General features: G+C 35.0%; 1 protein-coding gene across 9 annotated transcripts in view; it reads right to left on the bottom strand.

Annotated features, from left to right (window-relative positions):
- Positions 1 to 23,481, bottom strand: part of CACNA2D3 (calcium voltage-gated channel auxiliary subunit alpha2delta 3) — a 466,111-nt gene that overhangs the window by 180,730 nt on the left and 261,900 nt on the right. For all 9 annotated transcript variants that reach the window (XR_007379393.1, XR_007379392.1, XM_048957969.1 and 6 more), the window contains exons 10-11: positions 18,792 to 18,881; positions 16,651 to 16,764 (exon numbers count right to left, since the gene is read on the bottom strand). Coding sequence is in view for 7 of the 9 variants with exons in the window: in XM_048957969.1 (XP_048813926.1) it covers positions 16,651 to 16,764; positions 18,792 to 18,881 (204 nt within the window). In the remaining 2 variants the exon portion in view is untranslated. The remainder of the gene's footprint in view (positions 1 to 16,650; positions 16,765 to 18,791; positions 18,882 to 23,481) is intronic.

Genomic DNA, 23,481 nt, shown 5'->3' with positions numbered 1-23,481 from the left:
GTATATCATTTGAAAAGAGAAGGACTGGCTGGATGCTCTCTACAAAGTACTATCACACTATCATAGAATCCTAGAATGGCTTGGGTTGGAAAAAACATTAAACTTCATCACCTGAGCTAACAGGTAAAATGAAGGCAGGTGTCCACGTTCATTTAATATGAAGCAGTTCAATAATGCTTCCAATGAACAGTTGAACTCTGCCATGGCAGAAACTTTTGTGCTCTTCAGAGGACATGCCCTGGCTCCATCATTTGCATTTCTGTTCCAAGGGAAGCATCACCAATTTGAAGGTCCCAGGAAAGGAAGGCTAATGAAGATTAAAGGATGGCATGAGTTATTTTACTATTAATAACCAAACCAAATACACTGGCTTGTTTATTTCTCAGTTTAATTTTTTTGCTCTAACATTCACCATCAATTATTTCTGTATCTAAATACACTTTTTTTTCTGTGTCTAAAGACAACTTTTAGTCAGCTGTGGAAAAACTTACTTATCTGTCAAGGGGAATTTTGTAAACGTCCCTCTGAAGTTGGCAGCCCTGATCCTGAGCTGAACTTTGACAGCAGGTTGTGCATCTCAGTGAAGAAAGAGCAGATTGCCTCCAAAACTCAAATATGCAAAAATTGTATGCGTTATCAGCAGAAGGGAAATTAGAAATGAAAAGCAGACAAGGAGGTTACCTGGAGTTTATCCTTACACAAAGACAACTCAAAGAGTTAAAAACAGAGCTGTGGAATACCAGTAGGGAAAATCTTGGCAGTATAGTAGGATCAGGACTTAATTTATTTTTCTATATATAATAGCAGTTATATAGTTAATATGTATATTTTTAATATAGAAATGCATAACATATTATATAAACAATTAAGCACAAGTGCTGCTCTGAAAGTAACGCTTCCTATTTTGTTAAGTTGGCCCACAACACCAGAGCCACACGTTGGTGTGACAGCAGCAGAATTTGAAGCTTCCCACCAAAGAGTGGATGCTGGCACAGTGAGCTGGTGGGTGATGTGTTTCAGCAGTGTGACAGCAACTGAAAGACAAGCTACATTCCAGATGGTCATGCAGAGATTTATGGGTGTAGCATGCAGGCTTTTGTTCATCACTGCTGAAAATGCATAGCTAATGGTGACCATGTTCAAAAACAGTGTTTTGTAGTTGAGTATTTGCTCTGTGAAACAGTGTAACTGTGCTCTTTGTATCTGTTGTAATTTCCATGGAAATAAATAGGAGGCAACCCTCTGAGTGACCTACACATATAATATACGCTTCTAATTATAGCACTTTAAGAAGTTCATTAAGTTAAATGAGTTTCTACAGGGTATGAGTTAACAGGAGTTAATCAGGATATATCTAGTGCAGGCACACAGTCTGTGGTTAAAACATCTCTGAATGGAACACCTGGCTGGCTGCTAAAGATTTGATGCTCTTTAGCTATGCCAACCAACACTCATTTTGGAGCATAGGAGCTAACACGGATAGTTAGGGTTATGACCCCACATTTAACATTGAACCTTTCACTCAGCACTTTTTGCCACTTCACAAACCCCTGGGAAGAAACTTTCTATATTTGTGCCGTTAGTGATGATGTTAACTGCAAAATGCAGTGCTTTAGCTGACTGCTAAAAGGCCATGTTCTAATTACGAGCAAAGGTTGTAGCCTCCGAATTGACTTTTAGTCAAAACTAAGCAATTCTAAAGCCTGTTGCCTTTTAGCAGTTACAGTAATACAAATGGGTCACACACGATACAACAAATGAGCAGAAAAGATAAGTTTCACCACTTAGCCTTTATACCTACCATAGCCCCTTTGTGCTATACCTAGTATAAATCTGAGACTTTCAGTTCAAAATGCCTAGTACAAAAAACAATCACAAAAATAGCAGGTCCTCTAAATAAAATCAGCATTTCTCTTACAGGTCATTTTTATACATTCCTGCAAATGGTTTCAGGTTTGACTAATTTTTACTTACCATTTCTTAATTACTTAATGATGACATTCCCAAACAGGTCCTCAAAGTTTGCTTAAATTTAGGAGAAAATATATTTATCCACTGTCAAAAGATTTGACAGATTCTACTTTTACTTTCAGGTCCCACAGAACAGAACATCTTAATGCAACAGAGGCACATAAAACTTTCTGAAGTCAACACGGACATTGCTAACCTTGTCAGCAGACAATTACTCTTTAAAACCACAGACTGCCAAGCTTGGTAATACACTGAAGCTGAAGGACATCCATTACATGTGAGAAGGACTCCCCAGTTATTGTGCATTATCCATACCTGAGTCTAAGATGTTTTTCATCTGCTTTTTTTTTTTCAAACTTCCATTTTAAAAATACATTCCTTCCTAAGATGCAAGTGTACACATTAATCAAAATTTATGGATGGTTAAATTTGGGTACCAAATGTGACTGCTAAGGAATGTGGCTGGTAAGGCAAGTGAAAGCAAGATTAAGTTTAGAATCAATATAATTTCCTCTAGAAAAATCTCCACCCAATTAATAGCACCATTCAATGACATGGCTTTAATTCACTTCATTTAATGCTGCCAAGCTGTATAGTTTCTTACATATGTATTTCATTCAAGAAACTAAAAATAATATAAGCAATCAACACGGAAACAAAGATGAAAAATATGTGGTAATGAATTAATTTATGTATAATGAAATCATTTTGTTTCTTATTACACAACCTAAACCATGCTGCCCCACCCTTTCTGTTTTTTGGGGTTTTTTTGTTGCCTTTCTTTTTCTAAATTAATATCCTTTCTTTTGTCAATGTTATTTTAAAACAAAAATTATCTGAAAGGTTATCTAAAACTTCTCTTTTATAATACTGATTTGAATACACATAATTTGCCTTTGCATTACACAGGAACTTCCCTATATTATATAAAAACTTCCCAACAAACACAATGAATTTTACCAGGAATAACATTACTGTTACTGAGGGAACATTCTACTCAAACAAAGGGAGGTTTTTGCTACTGAACAAGAGCTAGGAAGCTTTCCAATAACAAGGGTTCTCCCTCTCTTCCCTCCCACTCCTGTTCTGACCTAGAAGCTAAAGTATTTTTCTTTTTGCAAGGTTAATTATGTCTGCTCGGATATCTGAACTCAGTCTGCGAGCTCACAGTGAGCTTAGAAGAACTTGAACAGGAAAGGAGAACAGGGAAGGAAGAGATGCTCATTCAGCAGCAGCAAAAGCTTTTGTGTTGAGATGCACAGACATCTACCACTTCCTGCTTGTGCCACCGTTGGTGTCACTGCTCACCAGAAGCACCTGGACCCTCTGTTTGGCATACCTTCCTCTGCCTCTAGCCTGTGTCGCTAGAGCAAGACAGAAGACACAAAGTAGAGATCAACCCCACCTTCCTCCTTCCTTGCTCCTAGAAGTCCCCACTTCATTGACACAGCCAGATCGGACCATTAGTCTAATAAAGTTCATCCAGAATGATATCACAATAAGCTTAAGACAATTTAAACTATGGAGCTATGCTCTTACGTTCTTGCCATCTTTCTTTTTTTAGGGAGGTTTTTACTGTGTTGTCAATTCAAAAAACTAGTGGCAGTGAAATGGAGATGAAACAACCATACAGTGCCACTTCATAGTGAACATGACTGTAGGCGTTACCAAGTATTATAATGGCACTGCAGCCACAGATTTAAGATGTTAATGAAGTGGTAGCTAAAGAGATCCTTATTGCATCTGCAAGGCACAGTCAAGTTGGCAAAATTTCTAAGCACAGAAAAAGCAGACTTAAAACTAACTGCAAGGCAACCAGCAGAGCTCAGATTTATTCTTTCCACATTCATATGCTCATCTGTGATCCAAGATCAGTAACTTGTAAGAGAAATATGTGTTAGCCTATGCTAAGAGATACAACATGTAACAATGAAGAGGATAAAAATGAGAATTCCTTTGATTTAAAATACTTTGGGAAAAATAATATTTGAGAACTAAAATTGACATTATGCGCACGTAATGCTTCCACTGTACTCATCAAGCTCATTCATACAGTCATAGAATCATAGGGGGTGGAAGGGACTTCTGGAGATCAAGTCCAGCTCCCCCTGTAGGTTTCCTGCAGCAGGTTGAGAAGGAAGGCGTTTACTACCTCAACTGAATAAAAACAATCTTTCCATTAAAGTTTCTTCTTTTTTTTTTTCTTCTGTAATGAAATTTCTATTTTCCTCTCTGAACAGCACATATAGACATAACTCCTTCATTCTTAGATGTTACTTTTCATAGATACCATCCACCTGCACCTCAATCTCACTGAAATGCATTCTTTCCTTTGCATGTATTATTAATACACTTCACCACTAACACTGCCTGGGCTACATTTTCAGTTCAGTCATTTAATTTTTTTTCTTCTTCTTCATCAAGATAGCCAACTGGAATAGAGGTGACAACGATCAGCAGAGGATTGTATTATTATGCAAATAATCTCCAAGGCATTTTATTTTTATAAGTAAAATGTTACAATTTTATTCTTTTAGCTATTTTCTTACAAGCTTTCAAGACATTAGCTAGGGCCTTCTCACATTCTGTCTCCCTCAACTTTTAATAATGTGATGTTTGTTTTTTATTTATTTATTTATTTATTTGGGTTATTTCTCACACTTCCATTCAGAATAATTCTCTAAGCAACACTTCTTTTAGGTGGCCTGTCTGGTTTGACTGTTGCTGAGCTAGCCTACGACTTCATTGCTTGTTTGGTTATTGATTGCAGCATTGACTAAAGTGAGAGATATCAGCAGCATAAGAACTTGTAGAAATAATGAACCTCCTTGTTCCATCCTGTGCTTTGAGTATTTTGTCTTCTCATTTGGTAAGATTAATGTGCGCACATTATTGCCTCAACACCGTTACAACTTCTTTTTGTTTTTTTGGTAAGGCATAAAACTGTGACCCACTAACAATATAATTAACACTAGCAGCCAGCAGAGTGATAATTTAGCTTTTAAAAAAGGCAGATATCACAACACTAGCTGAATGGAAAATTAGATGTGTTTCTTTTAATATGAAAATATGGCAGTGTTAATGTCAGATCCTGCTGGCTGCGTACTGGGAAAGAAAATGACTTCTGCTTTATCACTCAAGCTTCAGTAGCAGCCCATAGCTATCAGTGAGAGAGCTGAATAGAATACAGTGTACTCTACATGGTACTTCTGACAGGACAGAAAAAAACCACACAAGGTTTAGCTAAGCTGTTTCAGCCAAAACATAAGGATTTACTCACATCAGATCTGGAAGGACCAGAAGGGAGTTGCTGCCCTCCTCTACAGCACACTGCACAGACCCATTCTTAGGGTCATGTAGATATTTTCAAACTGCCTTGTTCTACAGCTAGAACTCTAAAATAAAGCTGTCTCCTATTACAGAGGAACATTTCAAAACAGTCCTATATTTCATAGCAAACCTATGTATTTGTCACGTTATTACATAGATCCGTGAATCTGTGTAGAGAAAGTTTCAAAGTGCATATTCTTGTACATTTTTCTGAACACTTTTACAGCCTGACTCACTGACTGCTCCTTTCCACCATTCTCAAAGTCTCACTTGTCTTAACCTTTCATCTTACTTGAAACTGCTTCTTCAGGCTCCTTCCCCTTCCCTCACACCACCATTGCCTCTATGGACCTGGATGTTCTTTGTTCCTCTCCCTTCCTTTACAGGCTCTGGCTGCTAAGTCAGTCCAGCTAATGCAGAAGAATTTATTAATCTTAGCAGCATTTGGCACAAGTTGCCCCTAGACCTTCATTCCTATTTTAGGATCAAATATATGTTTTCATTAGGCATTGTTTCATGCTTGCAAGTTGGAAAAAAGGAATACCACAGATAATAAGAAAAAAATAACTCTTCGTAAGGATAAGAAGTACAGGGTGCGAGTTCAGTTTTGATAGAACTGGTCTGGGCCTTTGGGTTGTTAATAATAATACCATTATGTAAAACTATGAAGGTTAGGAAAATAACACTGAGTCTCTACTTATCTGTGGTTATTCTGGATCATTTGGTACTTTCAACAAGCAGTTACTGTGTCTGTATTGTAGAAAGATTTGTACAGAGACAATTGCATTCTCTCTTGGGGAAAGGGTGTGAAATTACCCTTGTAAAATTTCAACTGAAAAAATAATTTTTGGACTGTCTCTTAAAAAAAAAAAATATATATATATATATATATATCTGTTCCGTAGTGCTGGCATAGAATGAATATCTACATTTCTGTGATGGATAAATGTACTCTAAATATATAATTCGTAAAGTAAACGTGAACTTTCCTGGATTAAAATCATTATGTAAATAGAAGATGGAAATGCATACTCTAGTTGAAGGAAGAATTAGCACAAAGTTTGTCCCATTTCAGAAATTATCATTAACTAACTTTCTTCTCCAATAGCTTTTGAATTTCCCGCTGAGTTACGACTGCTGAAACAACAGCATTTCAGAATTAGAGGGAAAACAACGCAGGCAGAACAGTGAATACAGACACTAGCAAACATTGCAAAATATTGCATGGAAGAACAAAAGAAGAGCAGTGTGCCACTGAGGGGATCTGGGTGACATCTGTTTAATGTCACCTGGTAGAGCTGTTAGAAACATCAGCTAGTTTTACTTACCATGTGATTTTTTCAGGATTGGATTGCTACTGAAAAGAACACTGAACAGATTAAAAAAAGAAAAAGAAAAAAAGAAAAAAAAAAAAAAGAAAAGAAAAAGCTATCCCGAACCTCTCTCCAGCAGAAGAAAGCCATTTTCCAGGTCTATTGTCTGATGCAATGTAGAAACTCCATTCAGTAAACTAAACTGGGAGAAAATACTTCATCTTAGAAAAGGAAGAAATCAGAAACAACAGAGATATCAAGTAGGTGAAAGTAAGAAGATAAGAAATATGCCACAAAGTTTGAAGAGAGATGCTATGTGCCATTTTGTTGAATGTAGGGCTGGTCTACAACGTGGGCAGACCTCTGCAAAGGGCAATTAGAAAAACTTGATACTTTGTGTGTATCCACTGATAAATGAATAGTACGACAATGAAGTCAGACCTAAAAACTAAGGATTTTAGAGCAGGTGGAATTATCACCTGCATTTTGCCAAAGGCTAAGCAGTAGGCTTGATGGACCCACTGGCCAATTGGAGATGACATATTCTGTATTTCTGACATATGTTCCTAAAACTGAGTGAATTCGCATTATCTATTTGCTTATAAATGGTATACAACAACTTTTGCCAGCATTTGCACTTTCAAGGAAGTAAATTCGCAGAGATTTATTTAAAAAGAAATTCTAAGAGAGACCTTAATAATACCACTTTAATGGTTGACTGAGTTGATTGAATCAATTCCTTTGCAACAGCCAACCAACATCTCTCCCAGTAAATCTGCAGAAATCAGTTAAGGTAGCCTCTTGATGTAACAGCACAGAGCTGGTAGAAGGGCGGGGAGAACCTTGGCTGCACAGCTAATAATTGTAATTATAATGATAAAAGCTCATAAATGGCTTCATTCTACACTGTCACTCACAGCACAACCTTCCATCGCTCACTCCTGCTGCACACAATGACCTTTGTCATGCTTGAGAAAACAGCTTCCCGCTGTGATTTGACTCTTACTGAGTGGCCAGATGGGGCAGTTTTGCTTCATTATTTGTGTCTGTGAAGTGAAAATGCCAACAGAAAGATTCATTACTGTCAAGATCATCTCTGCAAAGCTCCTCTGATTTATTAGGGCACAAACTGCTGCACTGGCTGTAATGAGACATAAATGTTCTGTAAGGCCTATGAACTTGAGAAGGAAATACACTGCCATCAAGAGGCAATGGGCCTAATTTATTAACGGCACTATCACAGAAAATCACACCAGCAGCACGGATTGCAGCAGTTGTGGGGGATAATGTAACAGATTAGCCAATGTCACATTTAAATAAAATCACTGCCTTCACTTTTTTGAAATTTGTACAGTGCAGACAGATGAAATGCAATAGAATTTCTAAATACACTAAAATATTAATGCCTTTCAAATTCTTATTAATAATGAGATTATAATCCAGACTAGTACATTGCAGGATACGTAAATTAAGTCTTAAGTTATCTTTCAAGGAGAAATTTACTGTTGAATTCCAGAATAGTCTAGTTGGGCTTTTTTTTTTTTTTTTTTTAAGCTCTACATTTTGTTAGTTGGTACAGATTTTTGTATGCTTTTTTTCTCACATCACAGACCTTGCCTGTGTTTTCAGTTAATGCAGTGGAAAGCTCCTAAAACATTACAGCCAGTTATGATGAAAAATAAGCATTAATGAAACACTGAAACAGCTTTTCCGTGTCTTTCATGAATTTTATGTGTTAGTTGAATACAATACACCAGCTACTTTGTCCACATTAAGAAGGATAAAGAGCACTTCAGCAATACAGGAATAATTTTACACTGACTTCTAGTGTGGCCATGAAGATGTTTATATGGTCACACCGGTGCAGTTTGCTGGCACTAGCATTCAAGCTGCACATTTTAAAACTGAATCCAAATCTGCAACCATCAACTGTCTTCTGCACTTTCAGGAATGAAGCAACAAATAATTTTCACACTCAATTAATGTATCATAGGAGAAATGTAAACAAGTAATTAAAAATCTACACATCTAAATAAGAATTACACAGAAGTTCCTTCTTGCAATCCTCGTTAAATAATTTTGTCATGTACTTTTTCCAAAACTCAGACATACAGCATAGATGAATTTTTAATAATCTAATCTCAGAATGTTGTTTCAGAAAACTTCTTGCAAGAGGTTTTCTTGCACTGAAAGAAACTTCCTAACAGAACAATATATAACAATACAAGCAGTCATAATCAAAAGATCAAACCAGCATAAGACATTTTGCTTTTAGAATAGCAGCAAAATTAATTAAGCAAATTAAAATACAAGAGTATCTGCTTATGATGGCATCATAACTTGGCCTGTGATTCTAATTTAATAATCCAGCTTCATTCAGAGGGCAAGTACACTTTGAACTGACACAGTTCCTGTGAGTAGTTCTGGGTCTTGTAGATACTGTTAGCACTTGATTAAATATAAATGTAGGAATGAAGGCCAGGTTCTCTTGCCACTCAACAACCCATTAATAAGTCACTCTGGAGGAAGGAGAAAAAGGCAAATGTTTTGTTGAGCTACTTTCTTTTGGGAAGTCTAAATCCATTCATTAGAAGAAAAAAAATAGTTCATTGGTTGAGTTTTTAACTTGCTTGTATGGCTTGTTTTACATTACAATTCCCTTATGGCTATTAAATGTTCTGATATTTAAAAAGCTGTGAACTAAACCAAGTGTTTTCCCATCTATTTCTCACTAAATGCTGTAAAGTTATCTAGATTGCTTTCTGCAAATCTACGTGTTATTTCAAACTATTCAATTAATGCCGTAGCCTATAAAAAATTATTTAAACATAAAAATACAGAATATAGTAGCATTGGATGCTGAAACATTTATTACATTTTCTTAATGTGATAATCTGGACAGTAGTTATTTGCAAGTCAGAAATGTGAGCACTGGAGTGAAGAACTTGCCTGCTGTACTCCTACCATTTTCCTAAGAGTCCTTAGTGGGCTCCTGAACACCTCTTTTAGACAGCTGTTCCTACTGTTAACTTATTGTATTTATGGAATTGAATAACTGGCAACAAAGAGGACATCTAAGAGTTGCTCAGTGTGATGTAGAGAGGCACAGTGCTTACCAGAGTTTCTTAGCTGAACTGAGGAGGTTGATGGAGGGATTCACTTTTGTAGGAAAGAAATTTGCTATTTTCCTAAAGTGTCAGTACTTTTCAACTGAAATGCTTGCTCTGGCTGGTTGGCACCAATTAATGACTGTCACCTCCCTTCATGAAAAGGGGACACAATTTTGAGCAACTTTTGTGAAAGCTATGAAGAGAGGACAAAAATTTTCTACATGCTTGCTTCTATGTGACCAAAAATGGAGTAACTTCAATTTAGTCATGTCTGCTAATACGGGCAAAGTATGTGAGGATTCTATTATGAACAAAACAATTTTGAAAATTATTTAGATTTCCTATTTTTTATGCAAGTAGAACGCACACAAGGAGAGTTCCGAGATTCATGTTTCAGAATATTGTATTTAACATATATTCATAGGACATTGATCTAATGGCTTATTAGATGTCACTCTTGCTGCAAATGTAGAGCCAAATACATTTTTTTTCTGGTTGAAATTGCACAAACATGACGTACCACAAAGGCATCGTCAGATGTTTGGCTCATCTCTAGCTTCCATACATAACCTTTTAAGGAGAATTTAGGTCAGCCTAAATAAAACAGTTTCTTTCAAAATGGGGTGCCATATGTCAAAATATACTTAATCAGCCAGAATTGCTTTTAGCCAAAAACTCAGTATTATCAGATATGGTGCTAATATCTCTGCAGTCACAAATTTCTCATGCTGTTAGTATAAGTATATGAATATTTTGCACAAATTTGGTTCTGGTTATTCAAACGAATCAAAATATTGAAAAAATACTATTATAGTTATTACAATCATACTGATGATAATACTGCTAAGTTTCCATCATGCTTTTTATAGAATGAGTTCTGTCACCCATTTTTTATTTTTATTTCTGAACAGTCTCAATCTCTTTATAGATGCCATGTACTTCTCAGCATGAAATTCAGATAACTTAGATACATAGCCCAAGAAGAGCAGATAACACTCATTTTGATGGAATTCTACTGAATAACATACAAGATGCTATAAACAGATTTTATATAACAAAAGGAAAAAGGGATTTCACAAAGCAGCTAACAGGTCCCTTTACTCTTGGCAAATATTCTCCTCATGTAGGAAACAAAGAAAAGGGAATTCCTAGGGGTCTCCGAAATAGATCAATTTTCTAAAGAAACTCTTTTGGCAGATAGGATGAAGAAAGTATTGTTACACTGGATAAATCTCTGGTGGGTTGTGTGTGCTGCCTACATTCCAGACACCCAGGAACAGCACTGCTGAGAACACAGATTTTTTTTATTAAAACAAGATAAACTCAGCTACTGGGTACAGGATGCCCCCAGTATAGACTCAGCAGAGGCAGAAATTGTGAAGCGCACTAACAGTCTGAAGCCTTTTAAAGGTAGATGTGGTTCCTGTTAAACCTAAGAGAGATTTTAGACCTCACTAATCTCTACTTTCTACACAATGGTATGATGCTACCAATATATTCCCAACTCCGCATGGAAAAAAATGCAAGCAGTACTGACACTATAGTGTATGAATCTTAGAATGGATTGGGTTGCAAGAGTTTTCAAGTATCATCAAGTTCCAATCCTCTGGCCACACGCAGGGTTGCCAGCCACTAGATCTAGAACTAGATGTGACTGCCCAGGGCAATCCAACCTAGCCTTAAACTCCTCCAGGGACGGAGCATCCACAACAGGAGATATGGGGGAAATAGGGAATAAAATTTGCAATCAATAAAATTCTAAATACATTTCTGAATGGTAGTCTGATTTTTCTTTTTCACTGGAATATAAACCATAAAGTCAGGTTCAAATGATACTCAAGAAATTAGCAGAAATCTTCAACTGTTCATATTCCCCGGTCAGATCCTATGGTCCCTAATCAAAATTCCTAGCAGTACAACCACAAAAATGCCACATTGATGGTGCTCCCACAGATTGGTGGGATGAGAAACGTTTTTTCAACTGCAAATGACAAGAAATGGCAGGATAGAAAGATAATGTAACCAAGGCCATGTTTGCATACAGGATTAAATTCATCTTCCATGAATATTTGTGCCTATAAGACTTGATAGCATGAGTAAATGATGAAAATTAAACCTTAAGTTTGATATAAGCTTACCCAAGGCAAATGTTTAGTGCTCACCTATCTCTATCACAGATGTTTCAGCAAGCAGTATTTAGACAAAACTCTCCTTTTATGGAAAATTCTGCCATTTATTTTTCACAGTGAGAGCAAAACTAATAAATGTATACTCGGTTAATTTAATTCTTGGAGATTAAGTTAATAGAGTAGATGAACTGCCTAGGGATTTTTCCATTTATTTGTAAAAATAATTGAAAACAACTGCACACCTACTTCAGGGCAATTGCAATTAAGTCATTTTCAGGCTGGTCAAGTTTTTTGTTCTGGTTTGGCTTTTTTTGACAATGCAAAATAAGGGAGAGGCACGCGCTTCAGAAGAGGCACATTGGAATCTTGAATAAGTGACACGCTACATATAACTAAGCACTGTATGATGGGTACTTTGTGTACCTGGGAATGTAAGGGACATCGCAAGGGAGATCAGCTGCAGCCTTAAATTCAGTACATGTTGGAAATCATATTCAGATCCAACATTTATTTATGGCTTTAGACAACCCCATTTGCACACAATGATAGCTCCCTGCAACCTTTCATGCAAATTTATAACAAAAAATAACTTTCAGATGATTTACCGCAGTTTACAGCATGTTCCACCCATTTCTTATTTGCATAAATTTTATGTAGTATTCAGGGAAGAGAAAATCTACAAGAACAAGAGCAGATATTCTTGAGTTGAAAACTTGCACGTTGCTTCCTATCTGACATACTGAATATGTTGTTCAGTTTATTTCTAGTGACTGAAATGTAAATTATTAATTGTGAGAACGGTATTATTTTATCTTTTGCCATTATTCTCCATAATGAGTAAATTTTTCTTCATGGTTTGTTTGTTTGTTTTGTCTTATATTATTAAAGCAATTGGAAACCACAAAGACAGAAAAGACAGACTATAACTGATGCTACCCTTGTTATTATTAAAAAAAAAAAATAAAAATTCTCCTGCTTTGGAGGCTGATAGAATAACATAATAGAAAGTCCTGGTTTCTTCTTAACAAGAGGAAGGCAAGAAGCTTGTGTAGTGTATACGTATGTTGCCTCGGTTCATGTACACTTCCAAATTTTCCTTTAAGCTTCCTCACAACATACAGTTGTCATCTTTTTCAGGGTGTTTGTGGGAGTGATTTTTCCTCAACAAACGAGTATAACTTGTTTCTATCTGTTTTTTAAAAAACTGAAGAAAGCATAAAAATGTTACCACAAGTTACTGAATAATTCGAGATTCTATTGAAGTATTACAGATATGAAAATGGACAGTAAGGTTTGCAAGATGCACAATCCTTAAGAAAAGAGCACTCTCAGTGGCTATTGTCTTGATTTTCATAGAGAAGTCAGAAGTAAAAAAATCAAATTATTCTGCAGTATTTACAGCTGCTTCTATTTTCATAATGGATTGCTGACCAGCAACCATTGGGATATATATTTTATTGTCACAATATAAGTTCAATAATTAGTCCCAAAAGATTTAAAATCCTACATGGTTTTTCAAGATTTGAATGTCTAGTGATGTAAGATGGCAGAATAAGAACTTGAGTTTTCTAGGGCATTTGTCAATGCACTAAATTGAACTCCACTGTTAAAATTCCTTAAAAAAGATTTCAACTGCTTGTAAGAGGAAACCTCTGTGACTGAGCTTAAGTCTTAACAGAAGTCAATGCACAAATGTTATCCCATTAAAACAGAACATATTCATTCAGACATACAAATCTGTCAGTTTTGCACTGAGAAAATGACAATAGGGATAGTAGAGAGGATTACAAGATGATAATATTTGGAACTTCACAGAGAAGAATAGGTTTTTATCAGTATTGCAGCAAATGTCTGCACATGAGAACAGAACACAAGTTATATTGACAGAGACAACCATATTCTTCAGAAGTCTCAGATTCTAGGTAATATTGTTATGTCAGTTTAAATATATATATATATATATATATATATATATAAAAATACAGATTGAGATGAACAAAGCATGCTCTAAATGGATATTCTATAAAATGCAGATTCACTAACAGCTCAAGATTCAACTACTCAGAAAGGCTCAAGTAGACCCACAACAGAGTTCTAAAGAGGGGATTGTTTGGAATAACTTGTTTAGTTCTTAATTCAGTAAAGCTCTTTAATGTATGCCTGAATCTCTTGCTTCGGTTAGCTGAGATGTAATAATTCACATATGTAAACACTTTGCTGAAATGAACACTAAACTACACATCTATGATCTCCTGCATGTAATGAATCTTCCACACCATGTCGATATATGTGCATGTATTGTTGGATTATTATATAGCCAGACACCACGAAGGCTAACAGAGGTTCTCTGGCAAAATGGTATGTATGAATAACAATTTCATATATAAACAATGTCTGTTATAGTTTCAAACCAGCAGAATTTGGCCTCTCAGAGCAAAATGAGCAAGAAATACCATTCACAATATGTAATAAGATGCCAGCAAGAGAATACTATACCAAACATTTAACTTCCTCCTTTTGTAACATTCCCTTTCCAAACATCTCTTGAGATTTGATATTTAAACATGCAATTTACCAACCTTCTCAACTCAATATAAATACCCAGCAGAATTTCACTTAAAGCCTCAGTATGTAACGAAACAACACATGATGGCTTATTTTAATTCAGTAAGAATTATATAAAATAGAATTATATGAGGATGTCGTTAAAAGAAAAGTGATAGGTAGAAATACTTTCAGCATCCAGATACAAAAGTCTGAAAACAATTATTTCTTTGTGCTAGTCTATAGTTTTCCAGGGTAATTAACAATTACTCACAGGCTACTGGAATTGCCATACCTCATCAGACCAGCTTTGTATCTGACCAATTGGTTAGGAAAATATGCCATAAATCTTTTTCTTATTTAAGCCTCATGTTTGGACTCTCCTCTGCTTGTGTTACCACATGTAACTGTAAACATTCTTGTCAGACATAAACAAATCTTAAAACCCATAAATACTTGTCCACTATATAACATTGTGTTTGGTTCTGGCTTAATTTGCATTCTAAAAAAAAATAAGAAATAGAAATTTGAAATTTTATTACAGTATATTCCAAAGGCAATAAAGGAGACCTAAGACAGGCTTTGAGAATAACCACAGATTAAGTTTTCACTCTTCCTCATCTGTAAAATCAGTGAACAGTCAGAAGTTTTCACTTAATCTTGTGCTGCAATGAACAGAAAGTATCTGTAAAGAAAGCAGTCTTGTAATTCTGCTATATCCTTATTGTGACAAACAGAGATGACTCAGAGTAACTCAAGTTTTGTCATTTTAATCACATTTTTCACCTAGACTTTCCTCTGAAATGGGACCTTTAATATAGATATTTCATACTCATCTAGGTATTTCTTACGCACACTCATTTTATCTTAAATTTTGGAATGCTTTCTTTATGTCTCCAAAATGCACGAAATAATCTTTAAAAACCTTTTTTCTTTCTGTTTTTTTTTTTTTTTTTAAACAACCAAAAGCTATGATTTTTGTGTCATTAGTATCACGAGTTCCTGAAAAATACTTTAGACAATCTATTTCAGATTGTGTATTATTCTCCCTTTTGATTGTGCATTATTTATTAGTTATTCTGTATGACGTATAGTTAATTTGCTGTTGTGTCTCGCCCTGATTATATGACAAACATTACCAGGGCAATGGCACTTTGGATATACATGGACATTGTGTTAAAATGGTCATCTCAACCAAAATTCCTAGAACGTTCAGAAAGCATCAGTCAGTACATGATTCTAGCCAGTCATATAATGATGTACATGAGAAGCAATAATCCTTCCTTTGGCAACCCACATGCACTCTGAAGGATAAGATTCAATTACCCTTAACTTCACAAAAAAACATCTCCCCACATTTTGGTTTTAAGTAATGCAGGAGAAGTTCACTGATGGCAAATTAGACTGATATGTTATTGGATTCCTTGAGAGTTATACCAAATACAAGCAGAAATACAAATGAATTATATTTAAGGCACCTTCCAACCCAGGACGTTCTATAATTCTGACACTTTCTGGAAGCAAACCTGAAGGGTTGATATCTTCTTCCTCCCCGATCTCCTCCCCTCCACAAAAACAATTACAACAACAAAAAAGCAAACAAACCAGAAAAAAAAAAAAAACACACACACAAAAAAGTCCTATCACGATTTTAAATTAAAAATATCTATTGAAATACATAAGTGAAGAGTTTTGCTTACTTTCTAATAGTGTATTTGAACATATTATTAAAAGCAATATTAAAGAGGAAAAACATGAGTGTTCCAACAGGCAGAGATATTACTGAGCTGCAAAAGCTTCATGCTGTAGTCATACAAACAAAGTATACAAACAAATCTACCAGATTTGCATTTTAAACAGTAGAAAGTATTAACACAATACAGTGAATTGATGTTTTTTTTTTTGTGATGGAGATAGAGATTCATAAAATAAAGAGTAGAATGCAAATATTCCTCCTATCAAGGAAACAGCCTAGAACATAATTTTGAGCATTGTACAATAGCCAAGAATGTACCTTGAAGGTTAATATTTCTACAATATCTTATTATCCAAGTTAATTACTACATTAAAAGGCTGCATTTATCCTCAAGCAATATCACACAAGCATTATTTTTGTCACTAATGAAACATTCAGTTAGCCAAAATCATTTTTAGGTGAATAGAAGGATTGCTACTGACTTTTTAATAGACATAATACTTCATACTGCATAAGATAGTTTCATTTTTCCATTAAATACAGGTGAGAACACTTACTTTTCTATCTGGCCAATTATATTTTGCAAATATTGTGTCGTATGTGTCCACAGCTCCATCAGTAATCAACATTATGGCTTGGCTGCAAATACTCCCTTGTCCTGTGTGATTGAACTGTGAAAGGAAAAGTTCATTTAAATACAACACATTCTGTTAGATACAGAAGATAGACCAGTTAGAGACATGCTATTCATATGGCATTTGTATTCACTCCACATTACATATCATATGATATTTTTCATAAAAATGTTTATCTGGTGTTAGCAACAAAATACAAAGTTGGAAGATTATTTCATTTCCAGTTACTCTGTATGAAACACAACACTTAAAAAATGTGAAAAGGCCAATAACTTGTAGCACTGCACACAATTCTGTTTCTACAGGTTGTACTAAGTTTTAAATACATGCTAATAAACAATCTCTCTTTGTTCTATTCCTATCTAAATTTCAGATACATTATCAAGTTAGACAAGTCCTCATCCTACCATTCTTTTCTTGGTACTGAGAAAGATACAAATTTTCCCTGTCTACCATGTCTCACCTTATCAGCTTACCTGTGCAGAGTAGCAGCCCAAAAAAACCCAAATGTCTGGATTCGTTTTCAGAATACTCTAGTTTGATGTGGGTTTGCAACTCCTTTGTCACTGAAATTGCTGCAGTCAACTTACCCTCACTTATTTGCTGATCTTCTCAGAACCCTACAACTTTTCTTGTAAAAAACTTCTTAACTTATAAAAATCTCATCTCTGTAGACATTCCAATACCTCACCACCTTTACAGTAAAGGATTTCCTCCTCGTATCTAAGCTAAATGTAGCCTATTTTATTTTAAAACCATTATAAATCTACCCTTTTCTCTTCTACTTTAAAGCCATTCTCCCCTGTTCTATCACAACACCTCTGATAAAATAGACCCTCTACATTCATATGAACAACATACTTTGAAATGCACAAGTTATAGTAAAACGGGAATTAATGAAGGGGAATGCCTTCATATATCTATTTTAAAATATTAATCTGTGTGCATATGCATTATCTACACAGTTGTTTGAATATTTGTAAGAATGAGATGAAATTCAAATGCTTTGATGAGTAATATCGTCACATATTTGTCTAGAACTTTAATTTTATTGAATAGCAAGAATGATGAAAGTGTTTTCCATAATAACAACAATGACAAGGGACTTATGATGAACTACAATTAACTCGGTGATTCATCAGTAAGCAGCAAAAATTTCAATGCATCCTGACGCTCAGAGCATTTGGTTGTGATTAGCAGTCTTTGAAATGTCACAGAATTTTATTTAATTGGCTTTGATTTTTTTAAAAAGGTAATCACTGCAAAGACTACATTTGTCGCCAAAAGAGATAATTGCAGTTGTCACATGACAACGTAGGTGCCTCACTGCTCTACCAACCACTTCTGTATTCTTACAGCAACTAATGAACCCTGCTTAAATCAGTGGTTGGAAAGAATTTGAAAGTGGATTTTAAACACGCATTTCAAAGATGTTCGGTATCAACATCTTCAGATCTTAATAACCCAGGCAAATACAGAAATTGAAATACAGGTAATTGCAAGACAAAATTAAGTGAGTTTAATTACTGTAAATCCTGAACCATTCTGAAAACGCAGCTAGATTCTCAATAAGACTATCAGTGTAAGATGAAGCCTCCCCTCCAACTTTCTTTTTTAAGTGTAACCCAGACATCCTTAACTAAGACAAAGTTCACGTGAACAGATTTCTGGCATATAAAGGTCACATGTTGTAGACGAAGTTGAAAATGGTTAGCAGTATTCTTTTAAGGATAGTTGAAACTGTGAAATTTACATATTAGCCTAATATTTTTAACACCTACCAGCAGCAACTGAAATAAACTTATTCAAATACATAGACACATAAAGGTGCATACTGTATATACACACACAGAACAAAAACAACAACAAAAAAACCACTGTAATTATAAAGTTAGTAAATATAACGATCCTTCCCAACATATAAACATTGCTTGTTCTATGGACAATATTTTACTGTCATGACAGTTTTGGAGTTGGTTCTAATTTATTACCTTAAAATCGACAGTAATTGCTAAAGAGCTGGAAAAACACCAGCAGCGCAAACCTGAAAAGCATTAACTTACCTCATTGAGCATGTTGAAAGCTTCATTTAAAGCAATGTCCAGCATTCCAATTCCTTTTGCAAAAAGCTTGTCAAGGTGCTCCCTAAAATGCTGAAATGAACAAGAATGTTTTATTTGTCAGATTATTCTTATATATATTTTTACAATGATTAAAGTTTTCTTGAGACTTACCAGGACTGCATACAGTAATTCATAAACCATAGTAGTTCCTGCTCAATGTTTTTGACAAAGTCACACCAAAGTATAGACATATTAGAATAATAACTTAAAAATGTCACAAGACTTTTTTTGACCAGTTATTCAAACTGTTCTTTATTTGCCTTTTAGTTTGTTTTTATACATACCTTCATATACATATCTTCATATAATATTTTTTACTGTAGTTATTCAACTTTTAGCTCTCAGGAAATACTACTTAATAATTATTCACTGACAGTTTTCATGTCCTATTTTGTGTTATGTCTCCTCAAAAGTTGGTAGATCCTATTGTTTTGTTTAGCTGTTTTGCCCATTGCTGGTCAAGCTGTTTATCAATGTCAGCATAATATTAAAAGAACAGGTCTTGCTAAATATTGGCAATTATCTTCATGTTTATGTTGCATAGCCATAAGCCTTATTTTTGCAGTTCTAAATGTTTCATCAATTATGCATTGCTATAATTGCTTGTCCATAAGCATTGGTAAAATCTTCTGGCAAGCAATTCTGACGCACGTCAGCATTCATCCTATATTCCTCTCACAGTAAACAGAGAATCATATAATCATGGAATGTCTTGGGCTGGAAGGGACTCCAGATCATCCAGTTCCAACAGTTCCCGTCACATATTTTATTTCTCCAGATATGTCAGAAGTTTGAACAATTTCACAAATTTTACACTCAGCAAAAAATAAAGGGCTATACTATAATACAAATATTAAATTGTAGTTCTAACTTTTAGATTAAGTAAGCACATTTTCAAAAGTATGGTAGCACTTCCTTTTGCAAATAATGTTCAGAGAAGAAATAAAGTCTCTTAGGTTTTTAAGGAATTACACAGGATAAAATCCAGTTTCATGAGTCATGCCAACATAAAAAGAAGAACACTGAATGAAATATCAACTAGCAAGCGTGACACCCCTGATTTTATCTGATGGATACATATCTTCCTTTGTAGAATAAAAAGATATTACTCTGCATATTGGAAGGCAGAGTTCTTTCTATTTCATTAATAAATTTCAGTCTGTCAAAATGAGGAAAATTTCCATCCTAGCTCTAGGCGATTTTGAAGCATACACTACTGCCACAAAAACAGGCTGCTTTTTCAAAACAATTAGTCCGCAGTGACCTAGTAAACGTAGTTCATTGCAGCTCAATGCTTTGAACAGCCAAAAGGCACAGTCTTATTTGTCTAAATAAAAAGCAATAGCATTAATCTCTACATACCTAAATTGCAAAACGATTTTTTTTTGCCAACTTAAACACAGCTAACTTCAGTAAACTCTATCACTATTGCATAGTAATACAAATCACAGTTTTAAGTATAATTTATAAACATAATGATTTTGATTAAGAAAATGAAGACACACGTAGTGGGGAAAAAAAACAAACGAGGAAAGCATTTTTTAAGATCCCACAGATGGATAAAAAGGTCAGTTCAATAAGTTAGTAAGAGGAAAATTTGTCACTTCATTAGCCATGTCAAAACATTAATATATATCTAAGAAAACTAATTATGTTTGCAGAAGAATTAAAATCCTATTGTCCCCTTACATCACGCTTTTCGTATTTTTACAAATAATAATAAAAACATGAATGAATATAAAATATCCAAATGTTCAAGAAATGCATTAACCTCTTCTTATTCCGTATCCTACTTCAAAATACATCTGAAAGTTAGGTATAAGCTCACATAAAATATAGGCATATTCTTGACTTCAGTTAACAAAGACTGGAAATTGAGAGTAGCGATGCAGAAAGCAGTTTCCCAGACAAGGGCTACGTCAGCTGTCAGCAGCACAACACGGTGTGCTTTCCATCACTACTTCAAAACACAACTGACTTGCACTGAGTCTCACAGACCACTGACTTCTACGCATACAGACAGAAACAGGACTTTTTCAGCAAATGAAGCTTTACAGAAACTTAGAAAGTGCACATATCTTTTTTAATGAAATATTTAAACATATATTATTTTAAAATTGTTCACAGAAATTCTTCAAAAACTGAAATATATTTATAAAATTCTCCAGGAAACATCCTTTCAAAACAAATTTCACATATAGTTGATGGTTTTAAACCAGAAAATGTAGTTTGCTGCTAAGTAAAATGTTGAAAACAAGCAGTTCACTTCTGTTCCATTGATGTCCAAAACTATTTCAAAACATCCAGTGTAAGCATTGACCAGAAGTTTTCAAGCTGTGGGAGCAGTCTGTGCTTACAGCCTGTCTTTACAAGATCCATGAGACTAAGATCAGTTCACAGTTGTCACAGATGCTTCCAATAACACAATTACTGACCCCAAAACAGAGCTTTCAGAAAAATGAAAATCACCAAATTTTGTCATGGAAATAAGTTTCCAATCTTACCTTTTTGTAAATCTTGCATGTTAAATAATTATCACAAAACACATTTCTCTCTGAAATATTTTACTGCTTCATAATTAAACGAGAATTACTTTGCTATTGAAAATTAGACTTATGTGTAAAATCTTTGAGTATTTCAGCAGTAGGCACTGTGGAATACTTATTACAAAGCATATACATTATCAAGTATGAAAATACAGAATAAACAGATTAGCAAAAATCACTCATAAATACTAAAATCTCCAGTGTATAGTCAGTTCACATTATATGTCAGAAGAATAAATATTTTCTCTTGCTACAGTGCTCTCTCTCTTTACATATGTATACAAACACACATTCTGAAAATAGTAATGTTTGTTTGATATAAAAATTGTAAAAATGTTAAAAATCCACTTCATGCAGTATGAATTTTAACAAATAATTGTTTGCTGTCCCCAGGCTTCTGAACAGATGAATGCTAGACAAGGTGGTTCTGCAAAAAGGTCTAGTGACTAAAATGAATGTGTATTTTTATTGACTCCATTCTCTATCTTTGAAGTGTTTTAAATCTTTTTTTTTCCCCCCAAGAGTTTCAGCACTGTATGTCCACTAAAAAATTGCATAACATTCCAATTAACATTTGTTTCCTTCTTTATCACACCAGACGCTCTAAGTGCGTGGCATTAATTGAAACCACACTGAAAGACATCATGTTTCATTTTTCAGGAAACACAAAGACTAACTTCCTCAGACAGTCCACACTTTATCTAGCTCAGGCTGTTTCACTGTAAACAATGAAAATGGACTAGCGCATTTCCGCACATGCAGACTGCTGCACACTTACCAGCCATGCTATAGTGCTCCTTTTGTTATTAGAAAGCCAAGGCATTTTTAAACCATTGTATCATTTCAATATGAGAATACCAAATTTTCAACCTGGTATGCCTGTCACAATTTCTGGATAACCTGCTGACAGGTATCTGCAACTGCCATCCAATAATTTAGTAACTTACAGATGTCCTGCAAGACAGCTATAATTCAACCATGTACTACTGCAAAAAATGTCATGACAGGAGCTAAACCACTGAATCATCATTTTAAAGAACAATAGATGACTTTGGAATGAGATAACAAACTCCTCAATTTTACTTTCAGTAACTTCCATAAACAAAACAGATCCCAGAAAGCAGGTTTGCTTGCTCATAAAAACTCAGAAAGACCATGTTTTAATTTAATCTTTTCATTTTAAAAAACTTACTTAATACCAAACTGCATAAGCAATAATATTAGTCCATCTCACTTTCTCTTTACTGTCATATTGGAGACCTTGTATTTGAATTATCTAAAGCTTGAACTCAGTATCTCAACTAACAGTGTGCATAAGCATTTGCCCGCAACTGTATGTTTAATTTCCATGTGCAATTACCATAACGTGCAATATCTAATTGTGGACTCAAATATCTAATTGACATGCATAATCTTGGTAATTCTAAATGCAAATTAGGCACACAATTATGACAATCAGACTCTGATGTCTGATTACAAAATTATAGGGCCAGAGCTCAACAGAAGAAGATGCGTCTAGTTACAGTAAAGAAGCATGGATGTGTTCAGCTGTAGAGGTATCTACAATCATTTTAGAAGTAGTTGAAATACATATCTTGCAGAAGGCTCTGGGTAAACATCATTGCAGCCTTCCAATACTTGGAAGACTTTTTACGCAGCGTAATAGTGACAGGACAAGGGGGAATGGCTTTAAACTAAAAGAGAAATTTAGGTTAGATTTTAGGAAATAATTCTTTCCTCGTAGGATGGTGAGGCACTGGCACAGCTGCCCAGAGTTGTGGAGGTGCTCAAGAACAGGCCAGATGAAAACTTAGGCAGCCTGAGCTGGTGGGTAACAACCAGCCCATAGCAGGGGGTTGGATCTCGGTGATCTTTAAGGCCCCTTCCAACCTAAGCTATTCTAGGGTTCTAAGATAACCCAAAGAGAGTAAAGAAAAATCCACTCATGTCTATCAGCCCACGTAAGGTCCTTCCATGTATCTATGAGGTTTCAGTCAGGAGTATTGGTAAGCTAACTGATGTACACATCTGAACAAATTAATTCCTCATCCACCTTCTACCTTACTGTTTACCTTGTTAAAGCA

Source organism: Lagopus muta, chromosome 11 (assembly GCF_023343835.1).
Source record: "Lagopus muta isolate bLagMut1 chromosome 11, bLagMut1 primary, whole genome shotgun sequence".
NCBI classification, from domain to species: domain Eukaryota; kingdom Metazoa; phylum Chordata; class Aves; order Galliformes; family Phasianidae; genus Lagopus; species Lagopus muta.
This window is presented reverse-complemented; position numbering and strand designations above follow the sequence as displayed.